At 35.8% G+C, this 26,885-nt stretch overlaps 1 protein-coding gene across 6 annotated transcripts in view; it reads left to right on the forward strand.

Moving 5' to 3' along the window:
- Nucleotides 1-317: 317 nt before the first annotated feature.
- The window catches only part of LOC118265329 (dachshund homolog 2), a 131,502-nt gene continuing 104,934 nt past the window's right edge, over nucleotides 318-26,885 (forward strand). For 4 of the 6 annotated variants that reach the window (XM_035578147.2, XM_050706172.1, XM_035578149.2 and 1 more), the window contains exons 1-2: nucleotides 318-949; nucleotides 22,851-22,877. In XM_035578147.2, the coding sequence (XP_035434040.1) occupies nucleotides 384-949; nucleotides 22,851-22,877 (593 nt within the window). In that variant the 5' untranslated portion in view covers nucleotides 318-383. The remainder of the gene's footprint in view (nucleotides 950-22,850; nucleotides 22,878-26,885) is intronic. The other 2 variants (XM_035578153.2, XM_035578154.2) reach the window with 1 other exon arrangement.

Consider the following 26,885-nt stretch of genomic DNA (forward strand, 5'->3'; position numbering starts at 1 on the left):
TAATGAAACAAGATTGTAGTATTTACAGTTTGTATTTATTGGGCGTAGAGTTGGTGTGGTGGGCCATATTGATTGCCGGTGACATTGTCATCAGCCACCCCCGAGCAGACGCGCGGCGCCCGACACACACAACACCCAAAAGAAACAGGAACGTTTCTTCGCGCGTTTGTAACGCAACGCAACGAAAAAAGAGGCGGAGACTTCGCGGCAGCGTCGTACACCAATCACGGTCGAGTTGCAGCCGCCGCGGACCAATGGAGGGAGGCGGCCGGGGCGGGCGCGCGCACGCGGCCGCGCCCTCGTTTCGCTCCGGCTTTTTATTTATTGTTGCGCGGAAGAGCGCGCGCGACGGGTGTGTGATGCGTGTGTAGTCTGTCGCGAGCATGGAGTCCGCCGTGGACTCAGCGTCGACCGCGAGCGAAGTGAGCGGCTCCTCCGGGGGCTCGCCCCGGGTGAAGGCAGCGTCGCCGGCGCGCGCGCTCAGCCCGCCGCAGCTGCTGGCGCCGCGACTGCCGCTGCCGCCGCCAGGCCTCGGCCTGCTGGGCTCGTTGCAGATGATGCACCACTCGCCGCTCGAGCTCATGGCGGCCGCACACCACCACGGGCCCCCACGTTACGGCAGCCCGCCGCCCATCTCCACCTCTGACCCCTCAGCCAACGAGTGCAAGCTGGTGGACTACCGCGGGCAGAAGGTAGCCGCCTTCATCATCCAGGGAGACACGATGCTCTGCCTGCCTCAGGCTTTTGAACTGTTTTTGAAGCACCTAGTGGGCGGGCTGCACACAGTGTACACGAAGCTAAAAAGACTGGACATAGTGCCGCTGGTGTGCAATGTGGAACAGGTGCGCATCCTGCGGGGGCTGGGCGCCATCCAGCCGGGCGTGAACCGCTGCAAGCTGCTGTCGTGCAAGGACTTCGACGTGCTGTACCGGGACTGCACCACGGCAAGGTACGTTCACACACCTCCACCCAGTCACTGTGTCCCCCGCTGTCACATGTGCCCGCCTCTGTCTGGCCCGGCCAGCTCCACTGCCCGCTAGGCAGGTAGGTATAGCCTCCGTGTCTTCTAACTTTGTTTTAGTTTAGCCTCACTCTATTTATTTATTTTTTAGGTTACGTTTATGTTGTTTTTGTATTTATAAACTCCGAAGTAGGTATGTATACCTACTTACTTTTTCTTATACTGATTTTGTTATGTGAGCGGGATAATTTTTACGGTTGTAGTTATATTTATAAATTAATGACTGGATTGTCTGTTCTCTGATTAATTAGGTATATTTACAAATTACCTATTGAGGTGTTTTATTAAACACACCGTGAGAGAACAAGGCTGAATATGTTTTTCCTAGATTAGGCCTAACAAATAATGTATTGCGTTGGTGAGTTCTGAAATGATGATGAATGTGGTGAGCCGGTGTGAGTGGGTATTAAAATATTTGTTAATTAGGCGCCGGATGAGGCAGGAAGTGTCACCAAGGTCGTCGGGGTGAAATATAAATGGTGTAGCGGTTGTTTTCCTGCATGTACAGCCCCGCGGGGAGAGACGCGCGATCCATTAATTTTTCACATTTTAATACGCGCAAAATATTTCCACCGGGTTAAATATTAAAGTGAGCTTCGGTCGGCGACGGAAGGGTTAAATCTCAGTTAATTAGTGGCTGTGGCTTAAATTTTTAAATAGTAATTTTTACAAACGGTAAAGTTAGATTAAAAAATCTTGTTTTGTTGTGGTCGCGCGCCGGCCCGGTAGGCCTATCGGTGTTTTCCCAGAATGTGTTTTTAAAAATGTAATGTTGTCGGGAACTGTGCATTTGGGAGGTGTAAACTTAATTTTTTTTTGTTGCTATTAGTACTTTGTGTAATATTTTAATGTTTGTTTATTTATTGAGCAGCGGAAACGCTCGGACATGTGACGCGGACGCGCGTTGAGCGGCTTTCTGACTCACATTTTTGTTTGGCTTTATGAAATCATTATACTTACTCCTAAATTTATATGACTCATGATGTCAGGCGTTAATTCCTCTAATTTGATTGGGATTGAGTCCGTATATCAAAATTATCTTATAGTACCTCTATATGGGTTTCCTACATTGGTACGGTTATGTAGAATATTTAATATTTATTTAATGCATAGTTAAGCCATATCTACTAATCATTTTACATATTTATCTTTATCAAATTCTTAACATGATAATACTTATTCACATTTATTACCATTTATTAAAAATAACGAGTCAATGCTGTAAATGCAACAAAAAACATAATTAAATATCAATCAAAATTGACATAATTGTGTAAGCATTAATTTAAAACGAGTCATTTGTTACAAAAATAAATTAAAGCAAGAAATATTTGAATTACGAATCAGAGTCAGAGTTAAAATAAATAAAAAAAACATGGCCGTTCGCCGGCGGTCGTTGATTCGGACGAAATTCGTATTGACATGTTTCCAGTATTACGATTCCACTAATACAGTCTACAAAGAAATCTTGTTTCTAACATAAATAACAATTCGCTTTTTATACCTGACCTCTTTTTATGAAATAAAAACACGTATTATGTTTTGCTATTTTATTTTTAAGTACAGATTAAAAATGGAATAGATAGCAAAGTATAAAGTTGATTTAAAATAAAATAGTTACAATTTCTTACTGTTTCTGGTTTTAAAAAATATCTCATTACAATAATGCTTAGTCTGAAATAGGTACGATTGTAAATTACAATTACAACAAGAAATAAAATAGCAATAATTCAATAGACACTTAAGAAAACAATATAAAGTAAATAAAATAACGTTTACTATCAATAAATAATAAACAAACAAATTATCACAGCTATAAATTAAGCACTAATGGATGTCACTACCTACTTGCATTTGGAAATGTGATATTTTTTAAAATAAAAACGAAACGCCCGCATTACAAAACGCAGTGTAAATAATAGGAGGACGTTCCTTTTCACGCTTCAATAATTGCTCGACAGCAGATAAACGAGTGGGTATCACGTTACTCAAGAGAACTGCACGGGTGTTCTGACCTAACTTCTATAACTCTTTTATACGACTTAATGTATAAGTACAAAGCCTTTTATAATCTTTTACACAATACTTATAAGTTATAATAAAAACTTGAATATCATTTGGGTTGGTAGTTATTAGTTTTGAACAGATTTATAGGGTGTATTTTTTTCTTGTTATACTTTTTTGTAGTTTTATTATGTAGAGGTGTTGATAGTTATTACATAAAACAATTCAAGAAGGAAGTTGTAGTAACTATAGTTACTACTCAATCGCTACAAAACTAAACCCGCTACAACCGTAGACAATATTTTTTTCTTCTAATCAATAGAATCAAAGAAGGTTCCGTCCATTGTCTCTGCTACAAAGAACGAGGTTCAATTACGGAGGTCATCAACACGACTTTTTATGGAATTTTCAGCTTTACGACTCATTTTGATGGTCCGCCTTCAAACGGAGTGATATTTTGTAAATAAACAAAGGACTGAAATAACTACCTCATTACCTTTGTAGAGCCGGTAGGTGCAGGAGAACTACTCAACTGTCTTTGTTGATAGTTTCAAAACTTATACTCACTTGTATATTTACTGGTTATGATACAACGGATGCCGTCTTATCCTGGGTTTTGTTAAAATAAAATTTGGTTTTTGGTGTAAAAATATCTCAATTATATTTTTGGTTGGTAGCTAGATATTTTTGTAGTGGGCACGCAAATTGTGTAAGGGTTTTCTCAACTTGTATCTTTTAATATCCTTACTAATATTATTAAAATAAATGTTTTGTGTTTGTAGATAAGTAAAATAGAAGCTAGAAAGAGATAATTTATTTTTATCCATGGGTTCGAAGTCACACTAACAACTAGTATTACAAGCATTAATATCAAAGATAGGATACATACCTAACTTACACATAACACAGTGGAATAATACATCCAACGTTAGCACTTAAATATTTATTTTAGCTTTTGTTACATGGCTCGCGGATGGCATAATGATATGTTTGCTTAGGCACATAGTCCATAGCCAGTATACAGCATACAGCGTATGTAGAATACATTATTATCATGAATGCTGTACACTCCGACTGGCGATGTTCCAAGCACTGATTCTCATTGAAATATTAAACCAAGACACTGCAATGCAGTCTCAGACACGTATGTTGCCAAATTAATTACTCGCACTATTATCTCACGGATAAATAGATAATTAATTACTTATCACTGAATATTAATTATTTAACAACTTAATTGACTTGTTCAGTACATGTTTATGTATTAAATAAAGTATTTATTTAAATAATAATTGCTCTTTTGATTGATTGTTTAACGTTTTGTCCGTGCTTGTAGGCGGTTTATTATAATTAATAAATCAATTTGAGAAAACACGAAGAAAATATATAAAATATGTAATTAAAAATATACTTGATGATGTTATTTCGTGATTTGTGTTACTTTATTAAGTGTATTTAATTCCATATTGCCAGCAACAGAAGCCAGTGTAATGCAATAAAAAATGTTGCTTCGATTAGTTACTTGAAGGCGATCTTCGTAGATCATCGACGTGTTGTGCAGGCGCCGCGCGGCGACGGAGCGGCGCGGGCGCAGCCACTGCTCTGGTGCCCACTGCTCACGCCTCGTTGCGCGCTTTATCGGCTATCCAAACAGACGTACACCCACACGAATGAAACTTTACTTTCTAGATTTCCGCATATCGATTGTTAGTTTACTTCTACCTTAAATTTAGCACAGGTTACCTAACCTACTTACCACTTCCTTTACATTTCTCATAATTCTATAAACAAGAGCACTTCACGCAACAATAACTTGTAGCGCTTGTAATGAATACAACAATCAAACAAATAACATTACATTCACAATTGAACGACAAATAAACTCAAGAGGTTTGAGGAAACGCAATTTCCTTCGAGGCAGTAAAGCGACAAACTGTTCCACAATGGGAATATCATGGAGGCAATTTATTACGAATGATCAACAAGTAGGTGGGGAAGTTCGGGCCACAGACGGAAAGCAAAGAATGAATGCGAGTGCCTCCGAATTGAAACGAACACCGATAAAGGACCCTCCGAGTGTCGGCGGCTTGCACGCTCGGAACGCACGCCGCGCCGCCGCCGCCGTCGAAACACTCCAATCCTCCCGTACAATCCGAAAAAGCGAACGCACACAAATGACACGAGGGAATCCCTCCCGGCTAGACAGAATTATCTCGGCCTCTCTATTTCCGTTTCGCGTACTATTGAAATCGCTTCTCACTCGCACGCCATGGAACTGCATAATACCGTCCCTTTCGCATTCGGTTCATTCATGACTGTAGATTTGAATGGATTCGGAATGTACGTTTTCTTCCCGTTATTCTCCAAATCGACGTCATTCAGGAAAGCGGGCGGGTGACATCGGGACGTGTTGCTAGAGCTCGCTACGCCTTTTTTCGTTCGCGTATTGCGAGTGATTATGTCGGTAAATGCATTAGATGTTTTGTGCTGCAGTTCTGCGATTGAATGTAAATTCAAGCTGTATTTATGGTCATCTATCGAAACAAGATTGATTCACAAAAAAGTGACAAAGTAATAATGAGCGCGGATAATTAAAATTCGCTTCCGTGTTAGGTAGATATTGAATGGTTGATAGAAACTATCGCATGGCGTGTGGCGCGGTGTGCTGGTAGCCGTTGTAACGTCTTATAATTGCGGCTCACCATGTGTTGAGCTCTAATCATGTTTAATTATAGCAAGAAGAAGGAGTCATTGCCGTTTATCATGAGATGAACTGTTACAGACGTATAAACGCCGCGAGAAAATGATGGATTAAACGTTGCTCCAGTTACGAGTATGAAAGTACGGTGCTCATATTAATTAGTAAACGTTAGAATAGATTAGAACTATAAATATGTTTTACGTTTTTTGTTTTGCTTGCACTTGTTGATTTATAAACGGGAAGCATACGTTTTTATTGGGTAAATTATATATGTTTTGTACATAAAACAATGGGAAGGAGAAAAACTTTTAATGCTTTAATTATTGCAGTTGGATTGTCCTAGTAGTTTCTTACTAGCCTCATCTACAGTAGTAAATAGAGAAGTATTATGATAAAATCATGGTACAAAATGTAGAGCAAATGAAGAAATGTTTTTTCTGACAACACCTATCTATTAATCTAAGAATTGTAGACATGAAGCGTCGATGTGAATAACGGGAGGCAGTGATTCCAACAGAGGTTTTCTTCTGACCGTACACACATAGGTAGATGGTTATTAATCCAATGCAGATTAGAGCTGAGACAATGGAGGCGGAAATGCAGCGGAATGACGTTTTTGCAAGACTCGTTCAACCGCCATTGTGTGAATGAGACGTGCGCTCTAATTGCCCTCCAAATTATTAGTTCACACAAACCAGATTTATTGATTGACTGATTTAAAATACGCACACATTTGTAGTACCTAATTTTAAGATTAGAGAAATATACAAGGTACATTATACATAAGATATCGTGGGACCATGTAAGGCCGATACGGCCATTGACAATAAAAAGCGTTCAATTTAAAAATCAATACATAAAACAGTAGTTCTTGTACAGACTTTAACGGCAATATTTTTTTCCAATAAACAATTCTAGGCTTAGTAATTGTTTCTATTAATTTGAATTGTAAAAGCGGTTAAGTGCTCGCTATCAAGTTATCAGCATGACAAAATAAAGTCATTACCTATTGAAGAGTGTTAGTGCAGAAACGTTGTAAGAAATGCATTCGCACAATTAGTCCATTATGAACTGATACTACGTCGTGTACCGCGGTTTTGTTTATTTTTCTCATGATGCCGTATCAATTTACTTGCTTAGCTTGTGCACCTAATCGTGCTTTGTGCAAATTATTGGTTCGGTACACGAATGTGTTTCGTGGAGAGAGAGAGAAAGAGCGATTTTTACAATCATTTATTGTTTGTCACAAAAAATAAGGTTAAATATATTTTATGAAATAAATCCGCTTTATAGTGTATTCCAAGGGTGTATTCTAACTAAGTAAAATTCCCGGCATCAAGTAAAAATGCCTAAAAAGTTTTATATACACGGCAAAATAAAGATTTTGAAGATAGTGCGAAACTAAATATCTTTATTGCAGCCATAATAAATTTATAGTAAGGTGAGAAAGTATTAGAAACATAAAAGTAAAGATGTAAATTACAAGTAACAGTGTTTGCAAGTCAAACTTTACACAGACACATAGGAGAATTTATAACAAAGAAACAAAATGAGATAAGGGCTACTTAAGTCAGTCTGAGGCCCTCGTTAAACCTTGATATACGGTTTATAATAAAAGTTAATAAAACATTTGCAACAATTTAAAAGGGTTATCGATAAAAAACTTAGTAGACGAGCATCGAATGTGCGTTGGAGGTTGCCAGTTAAAAGATAGTAAACTGCGTTTTACAACCTAGCAGTTATTTATTTTTAATCAAATCACGCCTTAATAAATTTAACATTGTAACGTAAGTTCTGTACCTACGTGCAAAGTTAGCTCGAAGATATTCATTTCAAAACTTTGCCGCTCGTTTCTTACTGCTTCGGTTTATTTTCCTATGTGATGCCTGTATCTAGTGAATTTGATGTTAGGTTTCACACGTATATTATTATCATTACGTAGGTATCTCTTAGACCTACCATCTAGTGTTGTAAAAAGCAGATATAAAAGGGTCCATCCGTTTTGCTGAGATGATTATGACCAAGGTGTATTTTTGTTTTAAAACTTGTAACAATGTTTACATGCATCCATTTTAATATTAGTTCGATACAATATAAAATGTTGAACTCAAATTCAAGTCTCCTAACCTTGACCGATATTCTGTAACTTAATATCTTTGGAGTTCAATGACGATGAAGTTAGAAACTTCCACCCTAGAAGGAAGAATAATTCTTTGAGCGAATATAATCTTGCTATTACTTAGTCCTGGGTTTATGCATAATTTTAGGTGTGTTTAATGTGTCTCTGGCCAACATAGTAGGCTCGATAATAATCGCAACAGCCGCAGCAGGCCCCCGTGTTCCCTCCGATTAAAGTAATTTACAGCCAATATAAAACTATTCCATTTCGACGACGAACACATTTAATATAATTATCGTCACTGCACTTAAAATAACTTTGTTTCCAGTTTTACGACTGCGAAATTAATAGTAGCTTTTATGTTTATACTTTTAGCTCATAACATAAGATCAGCGATAAAAATGTGTGTACTAAAAAAAAATATTATAAAAAGAGTTGTCACTGTATGCAATTATCGATTGTCGCGCGGGAGCCGAAAATCGATAGCGGTCCAGATGCACAAAAATGGGGCAGAGAAATCGATTTGCCCCACATTTTGGCGGTCTAGCGGCCGCCGGCGGCGAGGGTAACGTTCGCGATAAGGGATAGTGCCCCCCTCCAGGGGCGGGGGTATCCCCCTGTCCCCCTTGATAATATTTACCGCCCCCCGGCCATACTTACGCCCCTCAGTATTTACGGGTTAGAGAAAAACAAGGGTACTCGAGCTTCGGAAGGTGCAACGTAGATTTTAATCCTTTCTGATGTTTATGATTGATGGCGGATTTCGTGATCGGTGTTGCGCTCATGTTGATGGATTCTTTATGATTCCCCGTGGCTGGCGCGGCTGCCGGCTCCGACGCGCGCCAACACGTGATCGCGAATTACTTTTAATGATTACGTGATCGTAATTGTTGCTGTTTTCAAATGCATCTTCATTAGGGTGATGCATCAGTTTGGTGCAGCTGCTCATTGTGTATTGAGAAAAATATTCAATTAAAAATGTTTCATTGTAAAAAACATAAATAAATATTAATTTATCTTTTAAAAAATTAATGCTAATCCTGTTGAATATAGATTAAACGATAATTTACAGGTTTTTTTAATGTATAAAACTGTAAAATATATTATTTCTTCCATAAATAAATGTTCATGTGTGAAAGTTTTGGGCCCACACAACACGAAAAACGATTATTTATTACCATCAACTTGAAAACTAATAATTGCGACGTACAGGCTCTTCAAACATATCTACTAAACAATAGTTTAATAATATCATCCCAACTGATGTATCCATTTTAAATAGCCGCTAGCGCCACCTGTCAATCAATAATGAATTTCAATAGTCCTAAAAAACTTAATTAGACTGCTTTCAAAGACAGAGTAACATCAGTTAACAAATTGAGAATGCAGCTGGAACGATTACCTTGTGAACCTTATATTTAAAGCAATAAGACTTTGTTTTGAGTGGTTTACAATGTGTGATGGTAGAAGTAATTTTGTTTTGATGTAATGTGGTGACGATGGGTAAAGATGTCCGTCAGTATTGACGCGTGCCGATAGCTCGGCCGGCCCGGCCTGCCCGCCTGCCCGGTATGACCACGCCGCCAAGTCACGGCCAAAAGACTAATTATTTATTATTTTCGTTACTTTAATAGACAGATTAACGGTTTCGTAACAAAGTAATCGTCTTAGATTTAGTTATTAAGTCGTGTAGCTGTTTATTTGTTAATAAATATGTCAATTATTAAGCTGTAACTAAAAACACATTGAGTTGAACAGTAATTTGTTTGAAAATAACTTACGATTTGCAGTCCCATTTGGGAATTTTCCATTCTCAAGTTATTAAGCATTCAATAAAACATGGCAACTTAAGTAAACAAGAAATAATTTTAATTAATAAAGTCGTTTCCGTCCGCACATTTTTATAACCTGCACCGAAAGATAAGCCGATAGATACTTTATGTTTTTCTTTTAATTACCGGATCAGAATTAAAATCAAATCCTGAAGTTATTAAAAGTTACAATGCTGTAATAAAGCTGACAATAATTTATGTGACTTTAAATATACGTTTGCGATATAATTTACAGCAATCACAATCTGATTGCTGTTAGAGTTTTTAGTTGGAAAGTCTGATTCAGGTTCATTGTTTGAGTTAGAATCCGCTGTAACTTCCCTCGGTTTGAGGAACGTAATATTTCTGATATCGTCACGATATTTTGAATAATTACAACCCACACAAACCTAGTCCACTGAACCGAAGCGTATTAATTTATTTATAAATGCGTTTTTCGGTTAGTTACACGTTTGCGATGGAGGAAATTAAGTTTGGGGAATTGAAACTAGTCATTGTTCTTTTAATTGCGGTCAATTTGAGGCGTTCTAGACGAAATATGCCGATCATTGTGTGTCGAGGTGAGCCGTTACATCAAAGGCTTCATGCCTCTCGACGGAATATTGATTATATTAATTTGTTGTTATTCGATGTTAGGAATTGGGGCACCTCGTGCCTGTCGATGCGTCCTATCTGAAAGTATTGAGATAATGTTATCGTTTTACTAAAACTTACATTGCGTATTAATAACTCTGTTATATAATGCACTGATTATAAAATTCATTTTATGTTTCACATTTCAAATGTTTTTTTTTTACATAAAATTTACTAAAAAGTAACTTAATATAAAAAAAGTATCGATCGTTTCCCATCCCTACCTGCACGTTTTGGAACGCGTTTTAATAATTCCATTCGTAATATCATACAGATATCAAAGAAAGGGTTGCACAGTGGGCCGACTGCGCGCTGACTCGCACAAAATGCTCTATCTGCATATGCCCTCTGATTGATGTGCCCTGTAATTATTTAGACGCGTTAATAACACCACCGACGACGGCCGCACTTTGTTTCTGACGACTTAAGACGAATGAAATGAGAAATTCTATCGGACTCTAAATAGAGCTTATTGCTTTCTGATGTTTTGTTGATTAAACGAACAGAAATTGTTATTAAGTTCTCTTATTATTTTGTTTCGTTTCGTTTTGGGATGCGAATTTTAATTATCTTCCATTCAACGAAATTAAAAACATTTTAATTGTCAGATGGATGACAGTCAGTAAATTTGGTCCGCATTAAATAATTTAATTATTCCGTGTACAAAACCGCACCCGAATATAATGGTAAATATAAGGGCCACACCCGTTTCGTACATATTGTTGTAATAATGCGGTATCGTAGATTTATTAATAATGCGTAGAGATGTAGCTTCATTGTGCATTTTCTATCGCTTATACCACGGGGAGTGCTCTGAGGAATTGTTTGGTCTTATTCCTGCCGCTTCTATCGTAGATTTATTTACATAAATGGCCGCCACATACAAATTGTCTTTATGTTTTCTGTGCGTGCGACCCCCGCTCCGTCGAATCAGAATATTAACGTAAATAGTAATGACGGGAAAAAAAGCTATTATGCAAATGAAACATTTTGTGGTAAATAGAAACTGACGTAATATGATGTTAAGAAAGGTAATAAATCGTTTTTGTTAGTGGATTTATTAGATTTTTATAGTTCCAACATTACTTGATACTATGCGTGACTTGAGATTTGAGGTTTAATGTATCGTCAGGTTGACTGTGGCCTGGATTATAATGATTCAACAAAATTGTGTATTATGATTATTTAACATAATAATCTCATTTTATCAAAACTAAGCCGTAGTAGAAATGGAACATTTGTATCGTTTAATGGCGTAGGGTAAAGAATACAAAATATGAATGTTGCACAATAGAAAATAACGAAATTGGCATATTCATTGAGATCATAGATATGAATACGTTATGATATACATTATTATATTTAATAACAAACGGCTGTTGAGTGGTGAATGTGCTTACGTCACAACGGGAACCGAATAATAGAGTTCGCTACAAACGTTTAGCGAACCCTCGAAAATTGAAATAAAAAAGAACCATTCGAGATGTAACAGCTATATGATTTTGCACTTTTAATTTTTTTTTCTGTTTGCGTGAGTGTTTTTAACACTGTGCGATGGAGTTGCAAATCGATTAGATACAACGAAATCACGATTTGAGCAACGTTTTACGTTTGTATCAAATAAATGTAAAAAACGTACTCAGTTCATGGACAATTTCATGATTTATTTAAGTGAATTGCTCTTATTCTAATATCGTTTTTGTAGTGTCATGAAAATGCTCATGTATTAAATAATTTATACTTTAAATAATTAAAGTTTTAAAATACTAAAATGAAACCATCCCAATAGTAAAAACAAATACAGTATAGTCTGATTAAAGTTTTATAGTTTGTAATTCAAATTTTTCTAGTCACAAGTCCCAGCCATGGGTTTGTTGTTCCAAACAAGCGCCCCTGTTATTGGGAGTAACGTAATTATAAGCGAGATTGTTGCGAAGTGACTTGTAATATGACCCCTTCTATAATAAACTTTTTTACAATTATATACCATATTTGTTTAAATATTTTTAAACATGGTGTGTGAATGGACTAATTTTAGTATGAAATTAAAAATTTTATTTTTATTGAATACTAGCTTCTGCCAATGGCTTTGCCTGCTCGTCGGGTAAAAAGTAGTATACGTGACGTTCCTAACCATAATTTACCGCGTAACAGTTGCGTACACTGTATAGCCGCTTCGTAACCGCTGCGTAGCTGCTTTGTAACCGCTGCGTAGCTGCTGCGTAGTACTGCGTAGCCTCTGCGTAGGCGCTGCGTAGTTGCTACGTAGAAACTTCGTAGACGCTAAGTAGGCGTTCTGAAGTCAGACTTAAGAGAGAAAGGGAATATATTATAATTACTTACTATATAATTATTCAATAACTTTGTGCACAGACTATGTAACGAAAATTCATATTTCATCGTCTGATAAATACGTCTCATTCCTCTTACAAAAAGTTTCAATAAAGCAAAAATTCATTATATTAACATGGAAATCAATATTAAAACGATTCGCTTTATGAAGTACTTTGTAAAGCGAAAGAACTCGAAATATTCGGACATTCGGACGGACGAGGGGTCCATTCGTAAGAATGTGATTAATTAAACAAATGTACAGAACCGGAAAGAAATTCAGCAACCCTTGGCTCCCATTTTTTATAACAGACATACCTCATTTTGCTACGGAGCTGTAATTGAGTCGTTGTTAATTTTATTTTAATATTCTGCTAAATGGAATTTTTCGCTTTTTTCCATTATAAATATTTTTATTGGTTACTTCTGTTATTCTTGTTGTATAGAAACATTTTATTTTAATTCAAAGTTGATGCATTTTGTTTGGATATTGAGAAGTAGAAACGGTAGAATTTGGATAATCGCTTTAAATACAAACAGTAATAGATACGTACTATTAGATTTGACGTAGCTCGGTAACCACAGCCAATAAACAATCCGAGCGGACAGCGGGTCATTATCGCAATTGCAATACGAAACTAGTGTGCATTCGATTCTCACTGATTTTTTCCTTAATTATACCTCGTTACATATGGAAATCAATGGCCATAAAGAATACAGACATATCTTGGCAACAATCTATCGTAGACAGGATAGAAACGGCGCTAAATCAAAACAACGTGCAACGCAACATTCGCTTCTCATATTTCCAATTAAAATTCCTATACATATGCATTGTTGCGAATCAGATATCTCTATTGTCCAGTGAATAGTTTTGTATATTGTACACATATGCGATTCTAGCAATTGATCGTCGAGTCGCATGTAAACATGCTGGCTAGTGATGGCCGCAGTGGGAACGCTAGTGATGTACCTGTCGAGGACTATTAATTAGTAGCTGGCATAGAGTGACAAGTAGTGATGTGCTTCCTGTCTAATACACGAAATGCGATATCGTTTTGCATTGGATTAGCAAACAATGTAATGGCTAACTTATGTTGTTCGAAGTAGTAAATATACATTATGAATTTTTCTTTCACCGGATATGAATACTGAGTTTAATAGACCACTTACTGTTTTTAAGTAAGAATATTATACATTGCGTTATTGCAATCCATTTCTAAATCACTTAAGTAAAAATTCTTGCGTCACGAACTCCAAAGAGCTGGGGCATGGAAACAGGATTTACCGTAGATTAAACAAAAGAGGTTTACTAGTAACGTAACGTTGGTGTCCCCTTTAGAATTATATTACCGTACTAGTAATGAGTACACACGTTCTTAGCAAACAAGATTACTGATACATCCTGCTATCCCGGTGGCCTAATCCACGTTATCAGGTATAGGGACAAATTTATGAATAAGCCCACTGTTTCACCTTTTTGTTTACTACGTACAAAGATGCCGCCCAAAACTTTCATACTAAAATATCATTAATTTTTCATGTAATCTCTGTCATAACCCTGTGTGGTATTTTATTATAGTTTGTCATTTTCACATAGTTAGTATATAATTATAACGTTCTTGGTTCGAGGTTATAATTGAAGTTTCTTATTTCTTGAGTATATTGTAAAAGTGTCGTTTATTATATTAGTGATTTATTTGTACGTATGAACAGTGGTTGCTAATTAAAAATGGCTTGCAGTTTTTACTTATATTAGAACGCTTATTTATGAGTAGCATCGTGAACTCGTAACCATTGTATGAATGATGAAACACACAAACAAACTACAACTGACTTATCTAATTACATAGAAAACGTCTAAACAAATGTCTTCATTCATGATTTCACAGATAACTGTTGCACAATGGAATCAAAGATGCAACTGTGTCATACTAAGTTGGTGTAGAGCTGTACATTGTAATTCACTCAGTGAGAGTGTTCTGTGAGTGTGACAAGGGTGTAAGGACGTGAGCTAAGCTGTTTGTACAAGAAATAGTTTGATACGGTAATTCAACTTCCGTAAGTCATGATAATGCGAGGGAGTCATGTTGTCTGCCGTGAGTAACATATACTAAGTATAAGAGGATATGAAGATATACTAGGAAGAATGTATAAACAAACTTATTTAGGGCTTTAATACTTACTGTACTCCTAGTTAAATTTGAATATAAACAACAGCGCATTGTAAACTAAAAAAAGCAATATTTCAAACCATCAAAAATTTAACGAGCTGAATAACTGCACTCGTTATGCACCAGTGTAGTAACTAGGTAGGAAATGCAATTAGCTAGTGTAGACCCGCGATGCCTTTAAGTCGCTCAACCATGTAACTCCTTATCTCTGTTGCATGTTTTTTCAATATGCAATCCAAGACAATCGCTCGCTTTATCTGGCAATCAGAATTCTCAGGTATTTTTTCATTCGCCAACAGTTCTAATTATTGTACACTTTCGTAACTAGCCAGCTCTTCGTGTCAATTGGATTATAATTGACTACACACTGTCGTCGCGTTGACCGAACCTAGCAATTATTTCTTAATTCGTTTGCGTTACCACTGTCGACTGCACGGTGTTTGAAGAGTTGGCGAATAACTTTTTCAGTTTGATGCTTGTTAACTTTTGTGGTTGTGTGTATTATAAGACTAGTATACTCTTGTGTCTTTGCTTTCATTTAGTTACTTTATAAATTTTGACCGACTTTTCTCAGTGACTCCAAAACTTTGCTAGCTCAGTATATTTTAGGCCCTACGGCTAGGCCTGAGTATACCATTAAACAAAACTGTGGTTAACCACAACTTTGCTAAACAGCAATCTATTTAGGCACCTTACTTTTAAATAAATCAACCATGTCTCTATAGAATTTCAAATTTAGATCGAAAAAAGAAAAATAAAAAAGTTAAATTAAGAAGAACATTATTGTAATATCCAGACATGTAGATAGTATTGAATATAGTTGGATTACGTATACTTTGTTACTGGTTAGATAGTTGTGGAGTTTGATTGGATCGGCACGGCTCGACTGTTTCGCGTGTTTTCTAATTAAAAATTTACATTAATTGATTACTCGAGCTATAGCCTCATTACTAATGTTATAATCATTCTAGTTGTTGATTTTGTTTGATTTATTAATTATTTAGTTTTTCGTTTAATTAAATTGTCACATCGTAAAAGATGAATGTGGTAGGCAGTCTGTTTTATTTATATTATTGTTTAAAAAGTACTTTTTTATTTTTAGAATAAGATATTGTAGTCTTGCCTTATACTTAGGTAAATGATAGATACATAGGTTTCAATAGCAATTTAAAAACAAAAAAAAAAACAACGTGCAATAAATTCGAAATACAAAACTTTAATTCAAACAGAACGCCACATAAAAACAAACATTACTCACATTCGTAATTCAAAAAATCGACGCGTTGCCTGCCAGTAGTAGAAATAAAACATTTATGCTAAAAGGCTTTTACTAAAATAAGGTAGTATGATATCCTGAACAACACATAATAAGGTGTGTTCCTACCCTCGTGATGTCTTAATGATATCGTCCGAGTGATGAATGCAGGCCGGAAATATGAGTGGCGGTGGACCGGGTATAAATAGACCAATTTCCAACAATTTGGCTTTATTTTTACGATGTTGCCTTCCTTGACATGTTATGATATGTAAGCTACCATTTTTTGTGACAAGTTAATTTTCATTTATTTATTGTTTTGGTTATATAAATAAAGAATGAAACAAATTTCCATTTTTATAGGCCGTATCAACTAGTCATAGCTGTGATTTATTGGATAGTATATTCATCAAAAAATAATTAAAACTGTTATTTCAGAAAGTAAACGAACAAAGGAGTCAGTTAGATTCACTATCATACTTTACAAAAAACGCATCGTAAGTTTATAGAACTCACTTCGGGAAAAAAGTAAAAATATTAAAATAATTTTCATGTAAATCTTCGGCATGCAATTGTTTTCTATGACTTTAAAAATATATAAATCATAGATAAATAGCCTTATAAATTTTATTCAACACAGTTTTTATGATTGATCAGTTTATTACCTAGATATAATACTAGAATTTATTTCCTTGGTTCAAAGTCGTGTATCAGAGCGATTGTTAGAAAAATGTGAGTTATTTGTTGAACTTATTTCTTTCTGACGTGGTTTGCGTGCTACAAACTAAGTATGAAGAAAAATTGTTGCCAGTTGTTGTAACAACGTAATTCTCTTTTATGGTGGTCGTTTATACTATCAGCTTGTGTGACGGTTTGAATTTGCCTCGTCTTGATACATTGTTAGTACTTAGATAGTTAAGTGGAACAAGAAAACCACAGCTGTCTGGTGAAAAAATATATGGAACGATCTTTATTACCTCCATGTGTATAGAACTTGAAATAACGATTGTCACACTAGATATGGTTAGATCCTTTTAGAATGGCTTATTGGCATTCTAGTTGTCATATTGGTCACGATTTTTCTGCTACATATATTATTCTTGATTGAGATCAAGATTAAATTTCATTGAGATGTGAATTTTTGTGGTTGAAATTAAGTGCATATAGATGTACAGGATATAAAATAATCATGTAAATATATGTTGAATATAATGTAAATACCAAACAGCTAAACCTAGTTGCCAATCATTTCAGATAGAACTGGTTTTGTACCTAGACAAGTATCTTCCTTAAACAGCTCAGACTTTACTGTGTTGAGGGTAGAACCGACCAAGATAATTTTGCGCTTCACAAAACAGTTGCTAGACTAATTTGAACCATTAAGAACGGTGAAATGAAAGAGTGGGTTGTTAATTTAAAGTTTGTGACTGTAAAATTAATTTTGCCGTAGCGTACAATAAATCGTGACCACGCAGTTGGTGCCTCGGGCTAATCGCTCCTGTTGCCTTTTATTCAGACTTTGTTGACGTCCTGTAGCTCATAATTTAAACAATATTATATCAATAAATCTGAAGCTTTGTTAAGAAACGTATTTGACAAATGATTGTAATGATTCAATAAAATAATATCTGTAAGATAAATAGCATCCGTTTTCGTAATAAAATATAAACGAAGTATTACTGACATTAAGTATTCGCGAGCTAATTTCGTGAGATAACCCAGTGGATATAAGTTGTTAGTGTGAATATATAATATAATGTGCAACGATGCATTTACTGTAACAGTTTTTATAGTCACAATTAGGGCCCATCATTACCACAGTGGGGCAAATGGATGAGCTTGCGGTAAAGGGCGCTTATAACTCAAGGCGCTCGGCGCACCCGTGCGAAATTATTGCTAGTAGTGGTCGATAATTATCATAATTAATTTAGCAATTAGTTAAACAATCGTAATTACAGTCGAGCTTCAACCCTTTCTAGCCTCGAGTGGAGGTGCTGACATATTACATGTCGGATATGCGTGTTCTTATTCATTACGAAGGTAGGTATTTCAGTAATGTTTGTTTCCTACAATATATTATTTTTATGACAGTTCATAAGTACTAAGATAAAAGTGGTTATCGTGTTGTTACCTATTACCTTATTCAATATTTGTGAGTTTAGTATGAAATAGATGGGTTTATGTAGGGGTTATTAATTGCGTCGGCTATTACATTGGCGGTTGTCGACAACTGATCCAGTGTGAAGAGTGCAAGGCCGACGAAATGTCACTAACCGTCCAGTGCAGTGACAGGTGTCAGAATACACCGCCTGACACCACTGTTGACTAGTGAATTATTTCCATTTAATGTAAATACTCTTGTCAAAGTCTTTAAAATTTTGCTCAAAGGTCCTTGATGTCACCGACTTCAACTGTTTTAAACGAGAACATAATAAAAAATAATCCGTTTATTTTCTAAATACTAACGTGTAATTAATCCTATCAAGCGTTTTAGGTCGTTGGTTTATATTTTCTGGTTATATCAAAAGTTCGCTGTTGTTTTTGAAAAACATGAAAGAACTTAATCCCAACATAATTTTTGGGACTCATAAAAATGTTTCTCCTAAACTGAATAAAAGCAATTTATTGTTACAATGTTTAAATTTTAATACAGTACGATCACAAATGTCCGATTAATCATTTACTTAAGTAAAAAAGTTACCCTTTTAATTAGCGCTGGGCGAGCATTTTAATCTCGGTTGCCGAGATTACAAGCACAGAGCAAGGACTTAAACGATTCAGAAGTAATAATTCTTCTGAGTGTTATAAATAACAAAAATAAAAATCTTGTCCTGCAGACTTAGAAGGGTTACATGTAAAGGCCGTGGCACACTGAGTTACCTACAGCGATGCCGTTATTGTATAATGTATAATAATTTATCTATTAATAGGTGTCCACCTACTTACGTTATTATTATAGATCAATATTAGACTTCGTGGAATATGTGTCAAGAATAAAATTGTCAATACCCAAGTCGTTCACATTAAGTTAATGCCAGCGGTCGTTTGAAAGACATTTTTTATCATAAAATTATACGTTGAATAGCTCATGCGTACTGCTGCTATTATTAAATTATTCTGCACTTTGCCGTGTCTGTCGTATTAAAAGTACACGCTGCTTGAAGATCTGGCTCTATCTATGTTATTATCGCAGTAAATATTATAATTATTACAGTAATGACTGCGATATTATTTTCTTCTCATTGTTATCTTAATTTGACGTCGTTTAAGAAACTAGTTTATGTTAGAGTCGTATAATAGTTTAAAGAACATTTCTAATGTGTGTGAAATCTAGTACATACGAATTCATATTGTATGAGAAAAAGATTAGTCTTTAAATAGACGGGACACTCCATATCTCTCATTGTGGCTCTGACTTAACAGTAACAAGTATCTAAATAAGAAGTAATGCACTAATTGGGTTGTTTCCTCAACAGAATCGCGGCTGAAGGGAAATTAATGCCCCCAGGAGGATAAATGTGCAATTATTTTTCCCGAAAAATGTTCGTTACGGTCGTGTCAAAAGTTTGTTTAGAGAGCAGGTGGGACGAAGGAGTTCGCGCCATTCCATTTTCATACTATGTTTTGTTTATGATACTTGTTTCGTTTTATTACAACCGAAGAAATTAATTTAGAGCGACTAATTAAATAATTACAGAGTATCCAGCCAGTGTTTTCATGTAGACATAATAATATAATTTAATCGGTAAATTATTTCAAGTCTTAAAATATCAAAAGTATACTTGTGATATTTCGAGGAGGGACAGGCTCGCATTTACTTTAATAAATTGATTTACAAGTGGGGTGGATGTTTCCAAATAATTATTTCTGCGTTTTAATTGAGAGCTATGAAATTTCTAGTCCCTTGAGCGGATCATTGCTTGAGTGGAAATATACTTGTATATCTAAGTACTTATCTATGATTGTTTTGGCTCGCTAGTTGCTACCTCACTGAGTTTTGTTCAATTTTATTTGATTTAACTTTAGATTTATTATGATTCATATTTGTATTTTCAATTTATTGATAGGATAATGATGGGGATACTGACAGTTGTTTTTTTTATTGATCGTTAAACAAAATAAGTGCCTACATATATGGTAGAGTAAAATGATTCGGTAGACCCCCACATCCCGGCACATCACTATCAATTGAATGAGCAGCCTAGAACGTATCAATCTAATTCTATGACCTGTCAAATGTAATTTATACTCTGTGACTCATTACAATGGTGTCGATCATCGGCCAGCCTGTGGGAGGAATATTTTGTGAAACTGTCTTAAAATAATATCACATACTGGTGCGTACTGCCCACTACATGTTTTCATTGATCGCAGTAATGTTGGCAGATGAAAACAATATCATGATTAATAATGTTTTATTACTGCTCTATCTCCGTTCTGTTTTCTTAAAGTTACGAGAACTCGAGAAACTATTTTGTAATATTACTGTCTCAAAATAAGTCATAGATATTACAATTATTACGAAAAACAAGAATGATTCTGTTCAAAGATCACTTTCTAGAGCACATTTTATTCTTGTATTGTAATAAAATATTGAAAGAATAAACTGAACGCAAGTAGTTTGATTTATGGCGTCGGGCACCGCAAATCAACCGAGCAACAAATCTTCGAGATACTTACATCACTAATAAATTAATATGGAAGTTGTTTCTGGATGCTACATCAAAAGAAATGGTCCGAAATGTTTGTGGTCAATTTATTTACTAGTGATTCGTTACGGTTTGGGCGGATACTTGGCTGGATGATAAATTGTATACAGTCGCTCATTTTCTTCAAATCCAAACAACACAAATAGAGGATTCTGAACTTAAAGACTACTAGCATACGATTCAAATTTATATTTTTACGCTCGTTGGGATTCTTCGGCATATTGTACCAGGCGAAACGTTATTTTGAACTTTAAACATAAGCCCAGTAAAGGCATTTTGCATCATATTCCAATCAAAAGCTCGCTGTGGGATTCAGAATGACACATGGAACTGACAAATGATTACCAGTCACAGTTCAACAGTTAATTTGTATGTAAATATGTTTTTATTTAGTTTTATTATTTGCTTTCAAATTAATTTCTTGTAGATACAAAATTGTTGTTTCAGAAATAGATCATTTTATTGAGTTATTAATAAAAATGGGGATATAATTTTTTGAAGGGACACATTTTTATGCAGTTAACAATAACAAACATTGAATAGAAGGGAAAATAAACGCTAAATTGCACTCATTTACTGGGTCGCGACGATCAATCATGGCGGCTAAGTCATCAGCCGGTTCAAATGTCAAACGAACCTAGGGTGGCAATAAAAAAGAAAAACTGTGTTGCCATTATTAAAAAAGTGACTGTGACTTTATTTCCATTGTCGATTGCCGATTCGGGATTATTAACTGACTTGCATATTTTTTGTGTTCTAATATTGATAGATTGGTTTTTTCGAGTAGGTGACTTTTGATTTTGTTGCGTGTGTGCGTTGGTACGCGGTGAATACCATCGATTACAATATCTACGAGAAAAGTATTTGTGTCAAAATAGCACAAAACGATAGTCATCGGTGGTTGTTCACACGCGAAGTGAAATGTATTGTATGAACCGCTACTCTACGCCACTTTATTCATTCTGAGCTCTTTTTATTGTTTGGTATTTTTGTTCTGTCTCGATAAATTTATTTTTAGCTTTGACGTTTTCATTACTTTTCTAATGATACAATCTCTGCGTTTAATGGCACTTTGAGTAGCATAGCATCGATATGACTAGCATTACGTTTGAGTGCTGCTTGATCACGTGTATTATGCCCTCCTTATAATGAAATCATGTTAAGGGAATTGGATTCAATTTAACGGGATTGATTTCCTTTAATTTTACGATTCCGTTTGCGTGATCTCGTCCGGTAATAATCTAATAAATTTGTCCATTGGGAAGGGGGGTTTGCTGTATTGTAATGACTCAATATTAATCAGTTTTTATTGGTCAATTCATATACAAGTAACGATATTTCTTTCTTTAATTGATTATACATACAATATGAGTCATTGCAATTTGAAACTTTTGTTCGTAGAATCCCAAGAGAAATTAAATAGGAAACTTAAAAACATTTGTAAGACAAAATTAACGAGAAACAATAATTCAGTCGACTAGATCTCCGTTTGTACTTTTTTCTCAAGTCAAAACGCAATCAGCGCTCGATATAGGCAACAGTAAGATTGGAATGCGATGTGTCTGTAATACTTCATGGGATAGTTAATGATTTTATGCACATGATTCAAAAATGGAACAAACCGTTGGCTTGTAGCCGCATCAGTGTGCGAATGCAAACACGAGAGAGAGATCGCGTGCAAGCGCACAATAACACCAGAGGAGCCGTGGAGTCAAGCCGCTCGACGCTACCCCATATTTTAACAACTGTCCTAATACATCTTGCAATGTTGTTTTTAACTGTTTTTGCCACTATTGTTTATTCTTTTTTACTATGTTTACTTTTAATTTTTATCATATTATTTTGGTTACCCCTATTTTATTTTGATACCTTTACCATAGTGTACAATTTCGTTAACAATGCAAACAATCCGATTCTAGAGTTAATATCCAGTTATATAATTCAACGAAATGATTGATGTAAACCTACACATCCTTGCATGTAAATTTATCTGTGTTTCAATTGTAGAAAAGCAAAATTTTTGAAATTTAAAATTTTCAACGAATTGGATCGATTTTTTTCTTCATTTCAGGTGCCTGTCAATGAAAGCGCCAGACAGGTATGTCGCTCTCTCACTTGCACCGCGCGTTCGGTTTCGTTCGGCCGGGTTCGGTTGCGTTCGGAAACGTTCGAGCGGGCTCGGCCGCTGTGCCGGAGCTCGCAGGCCAAGGGGGTAGCCTGGAAGACCACACGTTACACCCGCAACGCAGGACTTTTACAGACAGTATTATCTTTCCAACAAAATTGCTTATTGGTGTGTTTTATTTTCTTTTCTTTTATTTTATTGTGTTTTCGCAATTTCCATCTTTATCCAGGTAGGTCCCATTTCATTTCATTGGAATTTTGAAGTTAAGCAATGATTTTCTTAAATGCTTGGTTGGTCCGTGAATCAGTCCTTATACATTCGATTGCATAATGTCTCAATGGTGTGATGATTATTTTACTGTATCTAAGTGTAATTGAAATAATTGTGGGTGAAATGTTAGTTGTCGTTGTTTTGGTTCCAGGTTACACCCTAGCTATTGATTAAAACTGAAAATCACAGATAAATTTACATTGTATTACATGTGTAGTATATTGAATGCGTTAGTTGTTTATGTTTAGTTTTATAAGCATGATTGTGTTTGTGAACTTTTTATTTATTTATTTATCACATGAAACTACCTGGGGCTATACGCGGTAAGTATTGCTATTTTAGATTTAATAATGTAAGTACTTATAATAAAATTCCCACAAAAGTTATCTGTATGACAAAAAATCTAAGTAGGTTCGATAAAAAATTGAACAGATTTGAAAAAGATCTCATAACAGAACAAATGTATTTCAATATGCGAGTTCACGCATGACCGGCAACGAGCCCGGCCTGCGGTCCAATGACAAACGCGTGATCATCATCATCATCAAATCGTAAAGGATTTAACGCCTCTGTTGGCACACTTCTTTTGTTGGCTGCATAAAGCCGGCCATTAAAATGTTTGATAAAACGTTGGCCGTACAAAAAGAGACTGTCGGGCTACTGTAGGCGCCCCACAGCGAGGCTTCAATGAGGAACGATGCCATGCTGCGGTACTTACAATGGGAACACAAAGCCGCTGAATGTTCCGACTCCCGATTTGGTCGATCACTGCTTGTTAAACTTGCATTTTGTATGATCTGTTGTTGAAGTGTATCGACAATTCAATAACTGGTCTTTGTAGCAATTAGTTTTCTTAGAGTTGTTCTGTTGTAACGGATTCGACATGCACAGTCCAACTGTTTATAACTACAACAATCTGATAAACTGCAATTAGATGAGAACTGCAGTGATTTGAATCAACAATGAATGTAAATACGGAATCAGATAAAAGAAACTAATGAAGACATGTGCGGCTTTGTTAGAGAAATTTAATTATGAACTATTAATTCTTTTACTGGCTCTGGTATTATATGAAATTAAATTTTATTAATGCTCCGGTATTAGTTTTGTACGGTGCTACTGAATTAATCACTTTAGATATCTCAACACAGTATTATCTAATGGAATTCAAAGCTCTACTCACGAGCGTGTGTTGTCAGCATCCACATTAAAATAATCCTGACGGACTTTGAGCATTAAGATAAAATGATATTATAATGAAGTCCACAGTTAGTAATATGATTGATTTTAAAAGGATATGTTTCAATTCAATTTTATAAGTTTTTGTTTTTTAATCTTTTGTTCGAATGCGGTCTGCATTCCAAGAAATGTCTTTATGAAAAAGTATTATGCACAATAATAATAAAAAAACAATCAATCGATATATACTCGTATATAAATAGTACCAAAACATTTATAATAAAAAAAAAGTTAATTAAAAGCCCAAATGAAAGTCAACAAACAAACAACGCCTCCAAGTACAGACAGCGCTCGATAAATTGAAACGTCACAAGTAATGTAAAGGTAAAAGGGGTGCGAACAAAATCCTTGCGAACGACAAAACAATAAACTGGGCACGGTCGGAAACACTCGGAACAAAACACACGGCAATCACAACAAAGGATCCGTTTACATTCTAACGCCTTTTAAACTAACAAAGGCGGAATTCAAATAAACACTAAATCGTTAACCCTTTGACCGTCCGTGGGCAATTTTCACGGAAAACGGAATAGAAATGATTTTGTGAAGGGTTCAAGTCCCGACACATTGGTCGCCGAAGGCCCCTATCTTCAAATGATTCGATAATTAAACAAATGCCTATTAAAATATCCACTAAACAAATGTCTTGTTATTTCTAAAGGAAGGTTTAAAACTAAATAGTAATTGGCACGTATGAAACTTTTTACAAGAAAAGTTGTACATCAAAATATAAAAAGCTCATAAAATATGTATTAAATTAATTTAAAATGAAACTAGACATTTGAAATAATGTGAGAAAATTAAAAGAAAATAGGTACAATAATAAAGGCGGTAATAAACTAGTTTTATTAACGTGTCGTATTGCTTTTCTTGTCAAATGGAATTTATTTAATTACTGTATAGAATCAGTGTGATATAAATCGCTATTCATAGCTCGGGTTGCGTGACGAAATATCGAGTGATATCAAGATAAGGTTCTGTTGGGAGTGTTCGTTGTGACGTAAGGAGGTGTCCGACTGTGTCGTGTGATGACGTGAGCCTTTGTGTGCAAATTATGCCCTTTACTGTACCCCTACACCGGGTACGATTGTGTTTTACAAAGCTATAATATGGCTCTGTTAACTCTCACTAATGACCACAAAATAAACGTAATTAATACTGTGACTAGAATACAATTAATAGATTATTCTATTCATACAGGTTTTTCCAAAGAAATAAATACAAGGAAACATTACAAATAAATATCTTAGACTAATCAATCTTAGAAATGACGTCATAGTATTTGGACATGGCACTGCTCAGTTCTAAGAATTATAATAGTAGTCATAAAAAGGTATGAGCTTAGAACAAAACAAAACAGTTGAAGAGATCTCCAATCGGATAGTAAGTATACTTAACGTAAAGCCGAAGGTGTGGTCACGTCTCAATGTCAATCGGCTTTGATCTCACCGCGGCGCGCCCCCGCGCTCACGCCGATTTGAACAATAGGTATTCTCTCAACACCTTGTCTGACCACTCATTGTTATCTTACACCTACAAACTTAGCGCGCGGCCCTCCGCTCTTAACACTCCTACTCTTAAAGTCAAATTTCACTTGACCGACTGTAACTCTACCGCTGGGACACCTATTACAGACAATAATTGAATAATAATCTTGACTAGTCATTTGTTTATCGCCTAAGAGTTAAAGTTCATAATGCCGCGGCTGATGTCCTTGATTATCAATGTGTATGTAATTCGACACACTGTCAGCGCTGTAATACGATTGGTCGGAGCAATAATGGCCTATTCAATTGTTGATTTATTACAGTCACAGTTAAAATGTAATTGAAGGTTTCGTTAGCTATGAGTTACTGTCAAGCCCTCGATTCTTCTTGTACGGACATTCTAGTTATCTAGTAAATAATTTGCAGTACTTTAGTCATAAATTGTTAGAATTAGATAAGACTGAGATTAGGTACAAGAAAATCTAATTAATCTCAAGTAATTCAAACAATGCACGTGGACGCACCTTTACAGTACGGAGTGACTACATCCACAAAGGTGTTAACATGTTCACCATGTGAAAATACATCTGTTTAATGAGCCCGATTGCCAATTATGTCATGAATGGCCGGTGCGTTGCTCTGGCCAGTAACCGCACTCACCCACTTGCGCGCACAGGCGTGATGAGAAACGGAACGTGAACTTTCCCTCTCATCAGAATACCCTAACTGCTCGTATTACGTAACACTCGACATCCCTGTCCCACTCCGGACCACACTTGAAGTGAGAGAGAGCCTCACAAGTAATCTACGCTAGCTATTGGGACAGGGGTGGCTGACGGCTGACGTACTTGACAGTTTGTACTAATAATTCACCTGGTTCACACAGTTATATTGACATACAACCCGTGGAATGGAAACTGTGCGACTAGGGCTCCACCGAACGCTCAATAAAGTAAATAGATCGGTAGCAGTAACTCGAAATTAG

This window comes from Spodoptera frugiperda, chromosome 28 (assembly GCF_023101765.2).
Source record: "Spodoptera frugiperda isolate SF20-4 chromosome 28, AGI-APGP_CSIRO_Sfru_2.0, whole genome shotgun sequence".
Classification (NCBI taxonomy): Eukaryota; Metazoa; Arthropoda; class Insecta; order Lepidoptera; family Noctuidae; genus Spodoptera; species Spodoptera frugiperda.